The following is a 21,138-nucleotide window of genomic DNA, read 5'->3' as shown; positions in this document are numbered from 1 at the left end:
ATACACTGAGTCTGAAAGACAAATCTCTCAACATGGTCAGTCCTTTACACTCAGTCATGTTAACCCCTTGATACCAGAACAGACATGTAATGTTATCTAAGAAGCAAAAGACTTTGACAAACACAGTGCTGGGTGGCATCAGTAACCTGCTCATGAAACATTTAGGACCACAAGGCATCCTGACCCTCACAGACATCAGCGACTACTCCTAAGCACGCGTGGTATTCCCAGTATTTGGAAACATGGAACAGTCATCACTATACTTAAACTAAATGAAGGCCTAACACATCCTTCTTTGTACAGGTTTATAACAGCACTTAGCTGACACATCATCCAAAATAACTAAATTCCTCATTCTCAGCAAAGTCAATCCTCATATCCCCCTTGCTCCATAACACTGATTCAGAGCGCTGCACTCTACAAACACGCTACTGACTAATCTTACACTGAAGGCATAAGATGGTGTCAACCCTGTGACACCCTCACTGTGCACAGCTCTCACAACAATAGATATTAGTAAAGCCTTCGATGCTGTCTCTTGATGGAAACTAATCATCAAGATATACCATGCAAAAATGGAGAACAACAACAAACACTGGCTTGCCAGCCATTTGTCCAGTAGACAAGCACTTGTTACATTCCAAGCCAAGTCATCATGAAGACGAATTTCCTAAATGGAGTTTCACAGATCTTCTTTCTCTCACTCACACTCTTCAGCCTACTGTATACATGCATGATGCTTCAGCCCTAACCACCCACAAACATTGCCACATAGGCCTATGCAGGAAACATACCATAACAACCATTTACCATAATGCAGACACAGCCTGTACTCTGCACAGGACTGCTTTAACAGCCGGCAGACTTGGGTTGAGGACAATAGGCTGATGATTGCTTCAGCTAAGTCCACCACCGCTACACTCGTCACCAGCAGTAAACAAGAACACAGGTACTCACCGACATCACACTTCAGCAATGAACCTGTGCCACATACCCCCTCCACTAAAATCCTAGGAGTGACATATGACGTAAGATCCACCTTCAGGGACCATGTACAAGACATCAAGGAGATGCATCCCCTAGACCCAATGCATTCAGGTCAGCTACAGGGTGCAGATATTGGGTGACAAAAAGAAACACTGTCCTTACTCTACAAACAGTACATTAGGTCAGTGATCTCCTGAGCCTACCCAGGATGGGCATCCATCTTCTCTACTACCCACTACAGCACCTTGCAGATCATACAGAACAGTGCCTTATGAATCACCATTGCACCAAAACCACTCCCACGACACTTTCACACTCAGAAACTAAAGTCATCCCTGTCAGATTGATATGAGGGACACATACTTCTTTGCAGCAACTTGTGCCAGTACTCGGCATCTGTCATCACATGACAAAGACACACAGCACACCAAGGCACATAAAACAATCTTCTTACAAACATTATCAAACTCTCTACAACAATATCCCACCCCTAGGCATTCTTACACTAGCAGTGAAGAAACACATACATCAGGCCCAGGGCAATACAACATCTTGATTACCTGGTACACCATACTACAAGCTTCTCCCCCCTTCCCCCTCCCCTCCACCTCCATTCATCAGAAGTGTCCTTAAATAGAGAAGATCAAGTTCACCTAGCTAGGCCTAGGGCAGGACATCACCCAGCCCTCCTCTGCTACCAGCTTAAAAATGGGTTGGGTGCAATCACAGATGACATGGGCCCAGCTTGTAGAATAGACCTATACAATGTAGCACACATAGTGGAGCATTGCATAGTGCATGCCATACTAAGATGGAGACACAACATCAGCGGTGTAGAGAACCTATGGGGCAGCCCTTTAGAGGCAGTTGCTTAGCTGCAATCGATGGGTCTGCTTGATCAGATGGACCAGGGTTGAAGAGCAGCAGCAGCAACAAACAACTACCAGATGATTTTATTCTATCTAAGAGCCCCATGGTTTTGAAGGAGTTAAAAGATGCAATATCAAACCCCCAGAGTGTAAACAGTCTTACAAAGGCAGAATAAAATTGTTAGGAGATGGGAGGAAGAAAATAGATTAGGTTTCATTGTAGTGAATGGGTAAGATTTGATATCTGCTCTTCAGATAACTGGTGTGTGATAAGCATTCTCTTACTCACATACCTCTCAGTCAGTGAGGTGACACTTCATGAATTTGCTGTATTTGAAACTCTTTTCACATTGTGGATGATAGTTGGAATAATGTTACTGTTGTGACATGGAAGAAGTGTATCTGCCAGGTCACACAACATTTTTTAACTTATTAATTACTGGTACTAAGTATATGGTTTGGGTTATCATCATCCCAACTGTAATTCCCATTCATGTAATGAGGTGAGGTAAGATCCAGAAGCAGAATAAGAAAGTATAAAATGAGGAATGCTATCAAACAACCTGATCATTTAAATGGGCGACGTAGATAGGTGGGTAAATACAATACAGTCACTACTCGTTATATGGTGGTCTGGTATATGATAATTCGCTACAACAATAACAGAAAAGTTCCACCCCAAAATCTGATTTACGATGAATTTCCCGCCATAACGATATTGCCCTCGGAAAATTTCGTACGAAGTGCCAGGCACACGCAAGGTGACCGTCACTTGTCTCAGGCAAGATGGCGGTCTCAGCATGCAGAGCATTGTTTTGGTTCAGTTGCGGTCCCGCCACTCCTTCAAAGCCCTGTCTTTTCCACTCGTTCACATGTGCCCTCCTGCTATTGTCACCTCTCAGCCAAGCATCGTACTACAGTAGGCCTATACATCGTGTAGCACCAGGCCAGCGTTTTGCAAGTGTGACTGTTGTGTTGTTGCAACGATTTACTGTATGTGAGTAACGCTGCCTGTATTGGTGTGATAGTGTTTGCTTTAGTCTTGGAGACGACACAGGAAGTGATTAAGGTGGGTTGTCATTTTTGTTTCAGTCTTGGGTAGGTGACTTTGGGAAGTTGAGTTGACGTAACCCCCCTTTTATGATGTACAGTATTTCAATCTCCCGATTAACGATAAACTAGTTATATGTTAAGGTATGACCTGACGTAACCCCATCTTATAACGAGTAGCTAGTGACTGTAGATGGATTTGCAGACAAGCGTCATTATAAGTCAGGAATATGTCCCTTACATTTGGGAATGAAAATTCAGAGCTTTGTAAAAAAAAATTTGCTTCATTATATTCATATTGTTAGTGGTATTTTTCAGAATTATATATAGGCTTCCCTTTTTTTTTCAAATACTGGATATAAGTTGTATTTATTCCCATGTATGGATGATAGGTGGTGGTGACCATTGTCCACTCATTTGATGTAGTTCTGCCTACTTCTTTCTTCGCCTTTATCATTCTGTCTCAGTGTCTACCCTCCTCTCTTCCTGTTTTTCACTTTCCATTCTGTTGTTTTTTTTATTAATCTTCATTCCACATCAGGTGGCTCTACACAGTGTGACAGGCCTAATGGTTTCCAGTAACCCCCAAAACATTTATGATGCTGGGTGGTAACCATATAACCAGATAGCATGGTGATGTGGAGCCTGCCATAGTGCCCTGGCTAACTGGGTGGAATAGTGCAAATGCTGGGTCCATCTAGGAACCAAACCTCCACACTTGTCCCCATGCCTTGCAACATGGAGGCGCGGTCAACTGGAAGAGAAATATCATTTCACTGCCAGGATGGGCCTTGGATGGTTGCTTGCCTGTGGTTGATGCATCTGCCTGGGCAGACAAGACTGGGGTTCATAATCAACAGTAATTCCCATATGTGGAGAGAGGGACAGTAAATGTTGTTTGATAATACTGTACCTATACCAACATTGTCAGATTCAGTGCTCTTAAAACTTGGAACCTCTCGTAAAGTAAATTAACTGTTCTTGCATTAGCAAATTATGTGCCTGTACTAACTTTCATGCTGGTTCAACCTTGTAATATGAATATTTATTCAGATGTTTCAGTAAATTATAGTCATAGATACTCTAAAAGTAAGCTATCAACAATGCTGGTTATTTGTTCATTTTTAGATCACTGATGCCAAAACATCTGGATGAACAAGATGTTTGTATCCATGTGTGGTGTCCCATTTCTGCTGAGATGATTAATTTTTTTTTTTTTTTTTTTAAATCCTCAGACGACCTCCCTACATCAACAACAACCTGAGTGCCAGCAGTTGCTCACCGCCCTCCAGTGGTAGCAGTAGTGTTACTTCAGGACGGGGAAATTGCACCCAAACGTCTGTCAACCCTGCAGCCCCTAGCCCTAACCATGGTTCGTCCTCCACATCTGCCTCATTTGCTTCTACCAACAATAGCAGCAACAACCAGGACCGGTCATGTAGTAGCAAATCCAAGAGTAACCCGCCGTCAAAAGAGGAAAAGAAGTTGCCAGGTACTGTAGAGTGTTTTTCAGGATCACCTTAAAAATACATCTCACAAACAATCTAGTATGGGAGCGGTATGCCTTCATTGTAATGCAGTCCTCCCCCCCTTTACCACAGCAGATTCACCTTGCACACCTCATTTTCACAACTCTGCATACTAGTCGTGTGCAATTCACCGTGCTTTCACTGAAATGCCCTCAATCGTGAGATGAGTAGGGTGGTGGTCAAACAGGGCAGCACAGGTCTCTCAAGCAATATCTCTTGAGCGTTTCTCATTTGGCGTGTGGGTAGCCAAGGAGGCCCACCAAGACCTAAGGTAACATGGTGGTGGAATAAGGGTGTAGAAGCCACAGTTAAGGAGAAATGGGGACTTCTCCAGGAATGAATAAGGGGTGGTAACATAGAGGAATACTTGGCTGCCAAGTGTAGGGCCAGAGAGGCGGTGTACAGGGCAAAGTCTGTGCCTCAGAGGGTTTTACTGGATGACCTTAATAGTGCCAAAAGGAAGAATGTGGTATTTAAGATAGCAAAACAGATGTCAATAGGAATTGGATATCATAGGTGGGCAGTGTGTGAAAAATGTTAAAGGAAAGACAGTGGTGGACATTGAGGATACTAAAGATGCTTGGAGAGAGCATGATAACTGGTTACTGGATGAAGAGTTTGACTGGAACTGGAAAGGTTTTGAGTCAGCAGACCCAGTGTTTGGCCTTTGGCATTTGATTGATGCTGCTACTGTGAGCAGAGTAATAAGTATTTGAGTGTTTTGTTCCAGAGACCAGCTGATAAGTGCGATTATAATAATGTTGCCATGGAAAGCTTAAAAATTTTTAATCAGATACTGAAGGAGGGAGTCTTGGAATGTATGTTAAGAGAATGAGTTTGTTGTTGCAGATTACTGGCTGAAGAGTGTAATTGTAAATGTGTTGTCCTGAAAAGAAGAAATTATAGAGGCATAAAACTTTTGAACCAGATCATGGAGGAGGGAGTCCTGGAAGGTATGCAATTGGAAAGAATGAATACAGCAAGCTCGCCCCCAACGTGTGGGTTTCGTTCCAACCGTGGCTCGTTCGGCGCGAAACTGCGTGTTTTTAATTACTCCTTATTTTGCTCCCTAGACCCCCTAAATGTGTTGTTTTGCTGTTATCTGCAATTTGTAATCAATATGAAGCACTTTAAGTGGTTAGAAGGTTTATTTAATTTATAACTTACAAATACAGTACTGTACTGCACAGGAAAACTTCAACATACAAATACATAAACACAAGGCAACATTCCAATGCCGATCGGTTTCGGGACAATTCTCCGTCACAACAATAACAAGACAATTTGCTGTCATTAATGAAGACAGCTGTGGGTGACACTAGAATATAATTAAAAGGCGAGGAAGAAACAAGTTAATTATTGACTAAAGGTGCACCTAATAAATAATATCCAAAGGCTACGCTATTGAACATAGACTTTGATGGATCCCCCTGAAATATAGTTATTAAAGTATTGATTAATTAATGATAAGTATATTTATAGAATGACGGCGAATCCTCCAGGATGTGAATTGTCCTGATGGGGAATCGTCCAGGGTGCGAATTGTCCTGATGGGGAATTGTCCATGTTTTGACGGGGAATTGTCTGACGGCAAATTGACTTGACTCGGAAGCCGCCGATCATGGGTAATCATATAAATCAGGTTAACTGGTTACAAGGCTTTGTTTAATGCTTTAATTAATTAAGTGCTTTAACTTACAAGTACATACCAGAACAGTAAATAATTAACTTACAAATACAGTACTGTGGAAAAGCAGTACAGCGAATCACATGATCACAACAAACCGTGCTCACTGCGCTAAGGTTCGAGGATTTGCCCTTTGAAAGGCCTTTCTTGCGTAAATTTATAGTTTTTGTAATGGTTTTTCAATCTTACGTTGTCTTATACACATCCCAGCACTTACCACTTACAATTGCGAGCGCATTCAGCGAGAACATGTTCGGGGCGAGCTTACTGTATTTATGAGGCACTGTTTGGGTTTATGCCAGGTAGAGGGACCACTGATGCAGAATTTATTGCATGGCAGCTTCAGGAATAATATATTGTATAGGAAAGAAGAGAGTAGTACTTTCTTTTTTTGAAGAAGGCTTTTGGCAGAGTTTCTAGGTAGGTGGTGATGTGGGCAGTGAGAAAGCACTGTATCGAGGAGTGGTTGGTTAGAGGAGTTATGGCAGTGTATAAAGGTGATCACATTCAGGTGAGAGTGAATGCTGATTTAAGTGACGAGTTTTCTGTTTATGTTTGGGTACATTAGGGATTAGTCTTCAGCCCCTTATTGTTTGTCATGGTGCTTGAAGCTCTCTCACATGACTTCTGAAGTGGACTCCCATGGGAGATGTTGTATGCTGATGACTTGGTGTTCATTGCAGAGAATGAGAGTCAGGCAGAGGAAAAATTTGGGAACTGGATAGATGGAATGGGGTACAAGGGTTTGAGAGTAAACGTGGATAAAATAGCATACGATATCTAGGGTTGGTGTTGATAGTATCAAAACAGAGGGAGTTTGGCCATATTCAGTACCGGTATGCCGCAAGAGTGTGGTAACCTACTTCATCTTGTGCAGTGTTTGTGATACAGAGGGTGCATAAGAGATGTAGTTGAATTTAAGGTTGACTGCAAAATAATGCTGATTTCGTGTATTCAGGAGAACATGTAGAGAATGAGAGGCGTGAAAGGATTGATCTTGCTGGAAATTCTCTTGAATGTGTGGAAGGAGTTTTTCTATTTGGGGGACATGTTATGTGCTGGAGGTGAGGCTGCACCTAGGGTAAGGAGTGGTTGAAGAAAGTTGAGGGAGCTGTTGCCTCTTCACTGTCATTAAGAGGGCTCTCCCTCTGCAGTGAGGCATCCTTGTATGCAGCATGTATTAGGAGTTTAATGCTGTATGGTAGTGAGACATGGGTGGTATAGGAAAAGTATATTCGTATGCTCAAATATAGAGAAATAATAATGATTAGTTAGCATGTGTTGTGTGTCCTTGAATGAGAGGCATGGGGGGGGGGCAGCAGGATTGTGATTAAAGAGTTGAGAGTAAGGTTGGGACTTGAATTAAATTAGCATTGTGATGAGAAGGGGTAGATTGAGATGGTTTGGGCATGTTGAAAGAATGGTGGATGAGAATTTGGTGCAGAAGGTAAGGGGTGTGAACATTAAAAGTAGAGTTGTGAGAGGCAGACCAAAAAAAGACCTGGTACGAGGTCATTGAGTGTGACATCAGAGATAAGGGATTGAATAGGGAGCCTTTCAGAGACTGAGTAGCTTGGAGAGCCACCATTAGGTGACCAAGGCGAATGCATGCAAGTACAGTATGTTGGAGCCCTATATAAACAAAACGAAATGAACTAATGCCAGAACATCTGCCTGTGGACCAGACAACATAAGCAACATTCACCTTAAACACCTTGGACCACAAGGCTTACAAGCACTCACCAACACATCAAACTACAGCTACTCACACAACATAATACCCAGCATCTGGAAGCATGGCATTATCATCACTATCCCTAAACCCAACAATGACCCCACGTTACCCTCATCACACCGCCCCATCACACTCCCTCTAAAGTCAGTGAATGACTGGTACTACAACTAGTCACACCTCATATTCCCCTAGCCCAGTCACAACATGGCATTAGGCCAGTATATTCCACAAACACCCTTCTTACAGACCTTACACAGAGAGTTTTTGATGGCATGAACTCAGCTAGGCCACCACACAGAACACTTCTAATCACACTAGACATTAACAAAGCTTTTGATGCCATCCCCCACCACAACCTCACAAACAAAATACTCAACACAAACATGCACAATAACACAAAAAGATGGCCTGCAAACTACTTAGCAGGCAGATGTGCACACATAACACTTACCGGTCAGTCTTCTAACATCAGAAATTTCACAAACGGCATCCCCCAAGGATCTGTTTTGTCCCCTGCACTCTTTAACCTACAGTATACATGCATGACATACCCACACCACACACACCACAGATACACATAGCTTCCTATGAAGATGATATAACACTTACATGTACGCACCAAAATGCAAACACAGCTGCACACATCATTCAACCTTACCTCAACACACTACACGAATGGTTCACCACAAACAGGCTCAAAATAGCCCCAGCCAAATCTACAGTAACCCTTCTCACAAACTGGACAGCAGAACACAGTCTCATTCCACACCTCACCATAAACAACGCTCCTCTACCACACACACATACACACAAAATCCTTGGTGTAACATACAATACATCAGTGTCATATAAACAAGACATAACAAACATTAAAAATAAAATAACACCAAGACTCAGTGTCTTGAGGTCACTTGCCCATACAACATTCGGACACAACAAAGAAACCACCACCACAGTATACAAACAATACATACGTTCAGTGATGAATTATGCAAGCCCTGCCTGAGCTCCTAACCTCACCAGAACACACTACAACACTCTACAGACCATACAGAACAAGGCCCTAAAAATAATCACTGGCTGCACATCTACTACACCCACAGACCACCTACATCAAGAAACCAAAGTCCTCAAAGTCAAGGATCACCTAGACATGAGAGGCACCCAGTTTCTTGGTGCAACCTCCACAAACCCACAACACCCACTATACTACTTGGCAGCACATCTACCCGCATCAAGGAACATCAAAACAACACCCAGTACACGATACCATACACAAATACTGTCATCCCTCGCCCACCTCAGACTAGCTTCCAGAATCATATCCACACTCAGATCACTCGCCACTCCATTCAGTCACTTACAGACAGTACACAGCTGCGTGCACGGCCTCCTGACATCCACCCTTCTAAATCCTATCTTCCTCTTGAGGACAGGGTCCACCTGGCCAGGTTGAGATGTGGGCACCATCCAGCCCTCTTAGGCTACCAGAAGAGGCTGGATAACTCCGTTGCTGATGCCTGTCAAGGATGCAACACAGCATTCCATACTATTAAGCACATTATGGAAGACTGCATTGCACACAATCACCTATGCCAACAACACAACATACACTCTTTGAGAGATCTGTGGGAAAGCCCGGTCTCGGCCATGGTCTTCCTAAGGGACTCGGGGCTGTTCAGCAAGACTGCCTAGGGAACAACTACTACTACGCCAGAACACAGTCACCCTCCTTGTGCACGTCACTCTTACAACACAAAATGCAGCTCAGGCAGTCCACTATGGTGTTGCTGTAATGCAGTCCCCACACTGCAGCCTACTTAATCAGCACATGCACCTGACTATACTAATGCATCTTACTATACACAACACAGTCAGTCCTTCAGCATAGCAATTGATCTTTTGAAGCAACTGGTTGAAATGGCTGGGGCTCTGCAGTCCACTCAGTTGTCCAAATGAGCTTGAGGTAACAACAACAACAACAGTATTCAGCATTATGAGATAATGGTAATGAATACAGGAAAGGGAGTGAAAAGGACCCAGTAAATTACATGTGCTTGATCTGATTGTCTGAGAGAGCAGGATGGGGAGTGGTAGGGTACTATTTTGCTCAAAATTCACCTGCTAGTTCGTTCCTTTTCACTTTACTGGCTAATATTCCTAAATTGAGAGAGGCTTGGTATGTTTCTTTGCCCGGACCACAGTGTAGAGAGACTCAAACAGTGTGCTCATCTCTGGACCAAAATAAGGTAGGTTTTGCACTGGTCATATATGATTGGCTGCCTTGACCTGTGATGTCACATGGGCACCACCCGCCAAGACAACAGTGTGTTTTGAGCAGCCAGTGCGACGTATAGCTTGCTTTATTTTATACATTTTATGAGGTTATAGTACTTTTCTGTATGCGTGGTGTGTATGGGTGTTTTGCGAAGGCATCCCAGGGTCATTTTCTGAGACAGTTTCACATGCCAGATGATAAAAAATAACCAGACTAAAGTGTATGCAATTGTGTGGGCAGAGGGACAAGCTTGTTTCCCACAGCTGTATCTATGAAAGGTTTTTCAATTCGGAACAGTATGCAAGAGATCTGCAAAGCTACCAGCTAAAGACACTGCCATGAATTTAAAAAAGGAAAAAAAGTTGGTAAAGCTTGGAGCACTCCAGAATAAAAATCTGCCTGCAAAACAAGGGAGAACCCTATGTAGTGAGTGAATAATTTTACAGTGAAATGTAATCAGCTAATAAGAATAATTATTAAGGAATTCATGTTTCGATATGAACATCAAATGGTCATGCAACATATGAACAGGATTGTCTTGTCTCTAGACAAAATATTATCACCAAGATACAATAGGATGTTTGTTATAGGCTAAATGAAAGTCTGTGAACCCAGTCATTTCAAACGTAATTCTGAAGCTTTATTGTTGCACCATTACTATATTTTCATTTAGCATAACACTATATAATTTCATGGTGATGTTGTGACAGATTCACCGTAATTGACATGAAGCGGTTAGGTATTACAAAAAAATCGGTCAGCGGAACAAAATATCGCTACCAACCTATATGTATGAAAGTAACTCTTAATCAGCTACCAACCTACATGTATGAAAGTAACTCTTTTAATCACTTTAAATCAATACACACCCTTGAAATTACGGTTGAGAAAACTGAAAAGTTGGTGAGTTACAGAGAGAGAGAGAGAGAGGAGTATTCCTCTGAGACTTTGGCATGGTGAAATAGGTGAAGAGTCACCTCTCTCTCTCTCTCTCTCTCTCTCAGAATTGATGTAAGGTGGTATTGGTGATGACGGTGGTGGTGACAGAGAGAGTGAGTCACCTGATCCCAGGTGATGTAGACAGTATGGAAAGTAGGAGGGGCCATATTCTGGGAGCAAAGTATGCTGTCCATTAGTACACTGTGTGAGTCTCTACACTGTGGATGTGATGAAGTGTCAAGGTAGAAAATGAAGGAAATGTTGTAGTTATGACAGATGCACTGGGATAGTGAACAAATTTTTTGTCCCAGGCTGTATCCTAAACAGTACTGTTCTCTTGCTTTAGTTCAATGTGTTGGTGAGAGTAGTAAAGGGAGTGACAGCACAGCTCTTGTGACTTATTTTAGTGTGTAAGTGTGAGTGAGATCAGAGGGGAACAATTGTTTGAAAATGGTAAAATTTGAGCTTCACATTATTTGGTACAGTATATTGTTGTCTTTGGCACCAGACTAATCTGAACATGAACCCAGTGGATTATAGGTTGAAGTCGTCCTCTTATACTCCACCATCTTCCTTTTGTTAGATAGGGAGGGAATTGAGGGACGTTTTTTTATGTTAGTGCCATTGCTCATTGTATCTCCCCAGCACCATAGAGTATACTAGGTATTGTTGTGTGTCTTTCACAGTGTTAAGTTAGCCCTAGACCATGTAGTACTGGTTATGATTAATGTGTAAATTGCCATGTCTCTTCACTTTCAAGTAGGCAAGTGACACTCAGGGATGAGTGAAGCTGGTTCCTTGAAAGCAGTGATAAGAAACAGGGAAGTGAGCATGGAAGTGAAAAAGTTACTACGTGACAGTATTGCGATACCAACTTTAACGTATGGAAGTGAAGCTTGGACCTTGTTGGAGGGACAGAAATCAAGAGTGAGAGCCATAGAAATGAGTTATTTGAAAGGAGAGTGTGGAGTCACATGGAGAGCCAGATTGACAAATGAGGAAGTGAAGGATCATTGTGGTGTGGATGTGAATGTGATAGGAAGTGTTAGGAGAAACACACTGAGGTGGTTTGGCCATGTGGAGAGGGTGGAGAGTGAGAGACTAATGAGGAGAGTGTATATGAGTGAGGTGGAGGGGGGGAGAGGGAGGGGGAGGCCAAGGATGAGATGAAGAGATGGAGTGGAGAGGTATATGAGAGAGGGGGGTGTGAGCTGGGAGCAGGGCAGTGAAATAACAGGGGACAGGGCGACTTTGAGGCGATTTGTATGTGGCCACTCCTTGTGGGATTAAGGTGTCTGGCAATAGATAGATAATATATATATATATATATATATATATATATATATATATATATATACTGTGTATATGTACTGTATATTGGGGGAGCCCATCTATCTATCTATCTATCTATTGCCAGACGCCTCAATCCCGTTTGGGGTGGCCACAAACAAATCGCCTCCAAGTCGCCCTGTCCCCCGCCATTTCACTGCCCTGCTCCCAACTCACACCCCCCTCTCTCATATACCTCTCCACCCCATCCCTCCATCTCATCCTCGGCCTCCCCCTCCCTCTTCCCCCCTCCACCTTACTCACATACACTCTCTTCGTCAGCCCATCATTCACTATATATATATATATATATATATATATATATATATATATATACAGTATATACTGTGTATAAGTATATTGGGGGTGCCCATCATCCACTAATTCAGTGTAGGGATGCCTTATGGTCTACACTTAGTGACAAGCCAAATGGTTTCCTGTACCCAGGAAACCATTTGCTCTGCTGGATGGTAACCATGTAACCAGGATTTTTGACCAGGTTAAGTGTCCCCCAGATTCCCCTATCTAAAATCACTCAATTATGGCAAATGTTTTGGATAGCCTCGGATGGCCCAATACCTGCCCAGGGCACCAACCAAATGGGCAGATTTGCATGACCGTGTGGAATGTGAGAGGTGTGAATGAGGAGAGTGAATGAGAAGAGCAAGAGGGTGGAAGTGGTAAATTTGTTCAAGAGTGCGAAATATGCTGTGATGGCATAGTGTGAAACAAATATGAAGAGGTGTGAAGTGGAGGAGTGAGAGGGTGTGAAATGTGTCAGATGAGGCATGAATGGGCTAGGAAGATGTAAGGAAGGGGTTGCTCTGTTGAATGAGATGTGGCAGAGTGGAATAAGAGATTACAAATATGTCATCCCGAGATGTATGTGAAGTTCAAGTTTGAGAAGATGAAAGTGGCTGTGATTGTAGCATATGCACTGTGTGATGACAGGAGTAAGAGAGAGAAAGACAGGTTTTGGGATGAGCTGGATGAAGCAGTGGGAGAAATGCTATATGTTTTCATATGAGGGAACTGGGTCACTATCACACCCTGAATACTAAGTTGTGGTTGCATAATGCTCAGTAGGCCTTAGTTATGAGGTAGGAGTGAGTCTCCATGGTTACTATACTTCTTTTACGCTAACTTGGCCTAAAACTGTTATCTCCCCGATTTCCCTGGGAAGTTCGGTAGCTCGGTGGTAGGGTGTCGGGCTCGTAATCGTGAGGTTGCGAGTTTTTCCCCGCCCGGTGGCTGCTGTGCTGGGAGGGGTAGCACTCTCCTGTAACCCTAGCAGGGCTGTATGATCTGATGAGGTCTAGCTCGGGGCTTAATCCCCGTCTTTCCTGCTGAGACGTAGCAATAGACCAACACCAATAAGTGGCACAAATCATGAAGAAGTGCAATGAAAAGGATATATACCTATAACGGAGCTAAAATGATCATAATGGGCGATATGAATGGAAGAGTACCCACTGGTCTGGAGGATGACATACTGAGTTGTAATGAGTACCAGGAGAAAATGATATTGGGAAGAGACTAAAGGATATATGTCAGGAAAGGAGGTTCTGTATTTGTAACTCATATTTTAGACACAAAGATGCACATAAATATACATGGTGTAGAGGGAACGGGGTCGTGTTGAAAGGAGCCAGATTGATTACGTGCTTGACTTCTCATAGAGAAGTCGATGCTGGGAATGGTTTCTGATACAAGGGCTGTGAGAGGACGATGTGGAGGTCTGTCAGATCATACGATTGTGGTATTCACGATCAAGCTGAGAGAAGTGACGTGGACCAGGAGAGAGAGGAGCAGTCAGGGAGAAAGACCGAAAGTCGAGAAGCTGAGAATCAAAGAAATGGCAGATGAATACAGGATCAAAGTAGGGGAGGAGTAGGAATCAGTGGATTGCAATGAAATGGATCTGGACAGCCTGTGGAATGCATTTAGAGATTGCTTAGTTAGGAATGCTAAAGCGGTGTTCGGTGTGGCAAGAGTAACAGAAAAGAAGAAATGTACGGCATGGTGGGATGAAGAGGTTAAGAGAGCAGTGGAGGAAAAGAGGAAGAAGTGGCTAGAGTGGTTACAGGACAGGGGTTGATTTGAAATAAGAATTGAATATATTGTGAACAAGAAGCACATAAAGAGATTAGTGAAGAGGAAAAAGAAGGAGGTAAATGATGAGCTAGGAAGAAAAGTGAAAGCAAATTGCTGTGAAAATAGGAAGTTATTTTGGAAAGAGATGCAGAATTGTAAAAGTGACAGCAGAATGAAATGTGAAAGTGTGAAAGATATAAGTGGTAAATTATTAACCCATGAGGATGAAGTAAGGACCAGATGGAATGATTATTTTGAAAGCCTGATGAATGGGAATAGAGAGAGCAATGCCTCTGTAAACATGATTAGTTTTGGGGGCGTGCAGAGAAGGAATGCAGTGCCCGGAAACGTGACACTCACACTAGTGAAGAACACTGTCAAGAGGGTGAAAAATGGGAGAGCAGCTGGGGTTGATAAGGTGTAGCAATGCAGAGATGATTAGATGTAATGAAGAGAGCAGAATGAAGTTCTTGTTGGAGATATGTAAGAATGCAGGGATGAATGAAACTGTGCCAGCAGAGTGGAAAAAGGCTGTGATTGTACCCCTGTACAGAAATAAAGGTGAGCGAAGTGAGTGCAAGAATTATTGTGGCATAAGTTTATTGACTGTGGTAGGGAAGGTATAGGGAAGAATTATTATAGAGAAAGTAAGAGAGAGATCATAAGTTGTAGTGAGTGATGAACAGGGTGGCTTTAGGAGTGGCAGAGGATGAGCATCTAAGTGAATGGTTCACAATCGGTGTGGGCATGCGACAAGGTTGTGACATCCCCATGCTTGTTCAATATATATATATATATATATATATATATGGATGGGATGATGAGCAAAGTAAAAACATGGGTAATTGAGAGAGGGATGGCATTGGTAATGAATAGTGATGGATGGAATATCTCAAATTTGTTGTATGCTGATGATGCAGTACTGCTTGCAAATACCGAACAAAAACTTTTTGTGTGTGTGTGTGTGTGTGTGTGTGTGTGTGTGTGTGTGTGTGTGTGTGTGTGTGTGTGTCCGACTCTGGGCATAGGCTTCACAGCCTGCTATCAAGGCCCAGCAGTCCTCCTACATACCATACACCTCTACTTGGTAAAATAGTGCAGAGTTTTGATGATGTCTGTGAGTGTCATGCCTTGAGACTAAATGTAGAAAAGAGTAAAGTGATGATTAATGAGAGCGAAGGTGACTCCAGTGTGATGTTACAGTGAATGGAAACTGGAATTGGTGTGTGAGTTCAAATACCTGGGTACAGTGATAGAAAAGAGAGAATAATGTGCAGAAGTGGAAAGTATAATGATACAATGAAAGAAAGTACCTGGAGCAATGAAGGCCATGATAAGAAACAGAGGCCTGAGTGTTGCAGCTGCACGAGGCTTGCATGAAGGAGTATTAGTGCCAGCTTTAACACGTGGATGTGAGACTGTGGTGTGGCATGAAAATGAAAAGTCAAGAGTAAGAGCAGTGTAGATGGGACTGCTGAGTAATGTATGTGAGTACGGAGAGTGGATAGGATACGAAATGATGTGATTCGTGAAAGATGTGGAGTGAGGAAGTCTGTGGACACCAGAATTGAAGAGAGTGTACTGAGATGGTTTGGTCATGTTGAGAGAATGGATAACAACAGAGTGTTGAAAAAGGTATATTTGAGCGAATTTGAAGGAGGGAGGAGGTGAGGTAGGCCAAGGAAAAGGTGGAGGGATATGGTGGATGAATGTGTGAGGAAGAGAGGTATGGAAGTCGGTGAGGCTAGGGGACTGATGAGAGATTGAGCTGGCTGGATGAATGTTGTGAGAAGAAGTGCATGATCAGGGATTTTGAGCACCCCTTTTTAATGTGACAGTGTCCGGATTGACTCTGTTGGATATGTTTATGTGAAGCTAATTGTAAATGTGTATAAAGGGAAGGGTGATGCCCTGGAAAGAGGAAATAATAGAGGTATAAAGCTTTTAGATCAGATAATGAAGGTAATGGAAAGAGTTTTAGAAGGTATGAATAGAGAAGGAGTGAATATTGATGAGAAGCAGTTTGGGTTTATGCCAGGTAGGGGGACCACTGATGCTATATTCATTGTTCGACAGCTTCAGGAAAAATATATTGGTAGGAGAAGGGATCTTTATTTTGTTTTTGTTGATTTGGAAAAGGCCTTTGACAGAGTCCCTAGAGAGGTGGTGAAGTGGGCAATGAGAAACCTTGGCTTGGAGGAGTGGCTGGTTAGGATGGTTATGGCTATGTATGTGGGTGCTCACACCCAGGTAAGAGTGAATGGAGATTTGAGTGATGAGTTTTCTGTGAATGGTGGTGTGCATCAGGGGTCAGTCTTGAGTCCCATATTGTTTATCATGGTACTTGAAGCCCTTTCACGTGACTTTAGAAACGGACTCCCGTGGGAGTTGTTGTATGCTGATGATTTGGTGTTGATTGCAGAGAACGAAAGGGAGGCGGAGGAAGGGTTTAGGAGGTGGAGAGATGGTATGGGTCACAAGGGTTTAAGGGTAAATGCAGATAAAACAAAAGTGATGATATCTAGGTTTGGTGGCGATACTGTCAAAGACGAGGGAGAGTGGCCATGTGCAGTTTGCCAGAAGGGCGTGGGAAGTAATTCCATCTTGTGCGGTGTGTGTGATAAATGGATGCATAAGAGATGTAGTGGTATCAGAGGTAGACTGCGAGATAATGCTGATTTTATATGTACGGCGTGTCGGGGTGAGCAGGTGAAGATTGTCAGATGTGAAAGGATTGAACTTGCTGGTGAATCTCTTGAGTGTGTGGAAGAGTTTTGTTATTTGGGAGACATGTTGTGTGCTGGAGGTGGGGCTGGAGCTAGCTCTGTGACTAGGGTGAGAAGTGGTTGGAAGAAGTTCAGGGAGCTCTTGCCTCTCCTGACATTGAGAGGACTCTCCCTACGTGCTAAGGGGTCTTTGTATGCAGCATGTGTTAGGAGTGTAATGCTGTATGGTAGTGAGACCTGGGCGGTGAAGGAGGAAGATATTCGCCAGCTCAGACGTACAGAAATAACAATGATTAGGTGGATGTGCAGTGCGTCCCTGTGTCCAAGGCCTGGAGTGGCTGGGTTTACGATGGAAGAGTTGAGAGGTAGGATGGGACTGGAGTGTATTGGTGTTGTGATGAGGAGAGGTAGATTGAGATGGTTTGAACATGTGGAGAGGATGGGGGATGATAATTGGATGAGGAAGGTGAGAAGTGTTAATATTGGGGGTGGGGTTATGAGGGGTAGACCGAGAAAGACATGGGACGAGGTCATTAAGTGTGACCTCAGGGTTAAGGGACTGAACAGGGAGGCTGCAATGGATCGTGCAGCGTGGAGAGCCGCCATTAGGTAACCAAGGCTGACACGTGCATGCATGTTCGAGCCTTTAAAAACGGAAACGATAAAAACGAAAACTATAGAATATGGTGAATATTTTTGCCATATCAGATAGAGCCAGGATTCCGGGGGCTTGAATGATGAGTAAATGGAAGCGTGGCCCATTGGATTGGGCAACTTGGACTATCTGGACATTTCTCCTCCTCACCCTGCCCTTGGGTGGGAAAGGAGGTCCGGATGATGATGATTTTATATATGCAGTGAACTTCCGATAAACCGTCATCTTATAGTTTGGGAGACCCGATGGTTCGGAATTTTTACCCCAGGGTCCATTTTTAGCTTTTTGGGGGAAAAAATTGAGAAAAATCAGGGAAAATTTGAAAAATATCGAAAAATAGCCAAAAGCTCCGCGTTGAACCATCCAATTCCACACCCACGCCAACATTGAGGAGGTCCCAGATGTTCACCCAGTCAATTGTCTGTAGTGTACTTTATTTTTTTGGGTGTGTTTTGAACATTTTCAGGTACCTGTCTGTTAGTCCGGAAAATCTGATAATCCGGAAGGTCTGTGGGCTGCTGCATTCCGGATTAAAGGACTTTTACTGTATATATATATATATATATATATATATATATATATATATGTATATATATATTGCCAGTTGCCACTGCATGATAATATTGCGATCCCTACCCTGACGTATGGAAGCGAGGTGTGGACCTTGCAAGAGGGGAACAAGTCAAGAGTGAGAGTAGTGGAAATGAGTTACTTGAGAGGAGCATATGGAGTGACATGGAGGGACAGGTTGATGAATGAAGAAGTGAAGGAACATTGTGGGGTGGATGTGGATGTGGTTGAGAAGATTAGGAGAAATACACTGAGGTGGTTTGGACATGTGGAGAGAATGGAGAATGAAAGACTGACTAAGAAGGTGTATGTAGGTGAGGTGGAGGGAGGGAGAGGGAGGGGTAGACTGAGGATGAGGTGGAGGGATGGAGTTGAGAGGTATATGAGGGAGGGGGGGTTGAGTTGGGGGAAGGGTAGTCAAATGGTGGGTGACAGAGCGACTTGGAGTCGTTTTATCTGCGGCCACCCTTTGTGGGACCAGGGCTTTGGGCTATAGATAGATAGTTGCGATTATCCCGTAAGGGGTGGCCATTTGACTTTGAGTTAGTTGCTTTACGGTGAGGGGCACTAACCCTCCACCAACCCACTTGCTGACACGTAGGGAGCACGTATGGTTTGGTTATATGGTTACCACCCAGCGTTGTAAATAGTTTCTTGGCTTACAGGAAACCATTAGGCTTGTCATTTGATGTAAAGCCACCTGTAAAGGAAAGAAAGGCAAGTAAGAAGTGACAGGAAAGATTGGAGAAATAGGAAGAGAGAAGGGCAGGCACAGAAAAAGAATGATAAAGGCTAAGGAAGAAGTAGGCATCACTACATAAAGTGAGTGGATGATGGCGCCACCACGTACCACTATATATATATATATATATATATATACATACTGTATTTTTTTTCTCTCCCCAGATAATGGGAACGTTGGTTCAACGAGTCGAGGCAGTAGACGCAAAGTGCTACTCAGTCGAGGTGGTGAACGAACCAATCCACAAAGGCGTAACCCACCTTGCCGCAGGAAGGCCACCTCCCTCATACACTCAGGTATTGTACTCCTGCATTGAGTAAAGCTTTTCTTGATAGTGTCTGTCAGTCATTAGCATACTTAAGTATGTCATTACAGTTTGTCTTAATAGTTTTAGTTGTTGTTAGTTGAAAGTCACTTGTCCACTAAAACACTCCATCCTAGAAATAACTGACAAAATATGGCTGGGCAGAGGGACCCCTGGGCATAATACTGTAACCTATATTTTGGTGATGGAATTGCTAAGGAGGTGAAGTATTAAAAGCGAAAAAAGAATTTTTCATGGCCTCTGCTGTACAGTATACTGTATTATATTTGAATTAATTTTCCCATGCCACAGTATCAGCACAATTTATTTGACCTTGTATCCCTTGGAACTGCTGATACACTGGTAGCATATCAAGCTTGCTGCTGGAAGACCTTTAGTTCGATAAAGAAATCCTTTCAGTTTGAGAATCCTTTCCTGTGTTGAGTAAAATAAACTGGTAGCAGCAAGGGTAAACTTGCAAAGGTCACTTGGATTCAGAAGGCTAATGACATTCCATGCAGGCAATAAGCATTAGCCCTTAGTTGTTTTCATCCTGTACCTCAGAGCTGGTGTCGCAAGGGTTGACGATGTGCGTTCAGTGGGCAGCATTGGCAGTGCGCGCTGTGGTCTGGCTTGGGACATTGGCCACGGACGTTGTAGTAATGAGCAGTCGCCTGGTTCTGCATCTTCTCACCTTGATATGGGGTCACATGCAAGAGTACTGGGGTAGTTTCAAAGTCTCTGTAGTGTACTATTGGAGACGCCTGACTACAGCCTTTACGAGAAAAGACAAGGAAGAGAAAAGGATACCAGGTACAGTATACTGTGACGGCAATTTTTCATCTTGAGGAATTAATGTTAACTCTCGTGGTCAGGAGATCTCTTGAGTTATTCCAGTTAATGCCAAATGGATTTATCCCACTGGCAGTGAGTCACAGGAGCCTTAGTGTTCTTACAGTGCGGCACTTCTTTATTTTCTGTTATATCATCAGTGATATTTTGAGGAATTGGAAAATGTGAGTACGTTTAAGTATTTGGGTAGTGTGATGAGTAAGGATGGAGGTTTGGAGGGTGAAGTGCTTGAAAAGGTACAGCAGGGAAGAAAGGTTGCTGGTTCCTTGAAAGCAGTGATAAGAAACAGGGAAGTGAGCATGGAAGTGAAAAAGTTACTACATGACAGTATTGTGATACCAACTCTAACGTACGGAAGTGAAGCTTGGACGTTGTTGGAAGGACACAAGTCAAGAGTGAGAGCAGTGGAAATGAGTTATTTAAGAGGAGCCTGTGGAGTCACGTGGAGAGACAGGCTGACGAATGAGGATATAAAGGAGCGTTGTGGTGTGGATGTGGATGTGATAGGAAGCGTTATGAGGAATACACTGAGGTGGTTTGGCCATGTGGAGAGGATGGAGGGTGAAAGACTGACGAAGAGAGTGTATGTGAGTGAGGTGGAGGGGGGAAGAGGGAGGGGGAGGCCGAGGATGAGATGGAGTGATGGGGTGGAGAGGTATATGAGAGAGGAGGGTGTGAGTTGGGAGCAGAGCAGTGAAATGGCGGGGGACAGGGCGACTTGGAGGCGATTTGTTTGTGGCCACCCCAAACGGGATTGAGGCGTCTGGCAATAGATAGATAGATACTTTACTC

At 43.3% G+C, this 21,138-nt stretch overlaps 1 protein-coding gene across 1 annotated transcript in view; it reads left to right on the top strand.

The window, feature by feature from the left end:
• Positions 1-21,138, top strand: part of LOC145394679 (uncharacterized) — a 92,330-nt gene that overhangs the window by 15,812 nt on the left and 55,380 nt on the right. The window contains exons 3-5 of the mRNA XM_080268454.1: positions 4,142-4,398; positions 19,355-19,486; positions 20,059-20,307. Coding sequence (XP_080124580.1) covers positions 4,142-4,398; positions 19,355-19,486; positions 20,059-20,307 — 638 coding nt within the window. The remainder of the gene's footprint in view (positions 1-4,141; positions 4,399-19,354; positions 19,487-20,058; positions 20,308-21,138) is intronic.

Source organism: Coenobita brevimanus, chromosome 28 (assembly GCF_032717465.1).
Source record: "Coenobita brevimanus isolate Jiangsu-jjx chromosome 28, ASM3271746v2, whole genome shotgun sequence".
NCBI lineage: Eukaryota > Metazoa > Arthropoda > Malacostraca > Decapoda > Coenobitidae > Coenobita > Coenobita brevimanus.
Note: the sequence above shows the minus strand (reverse complement) of the source record. Positions and strands in the feature narration are given on the sequence as shown.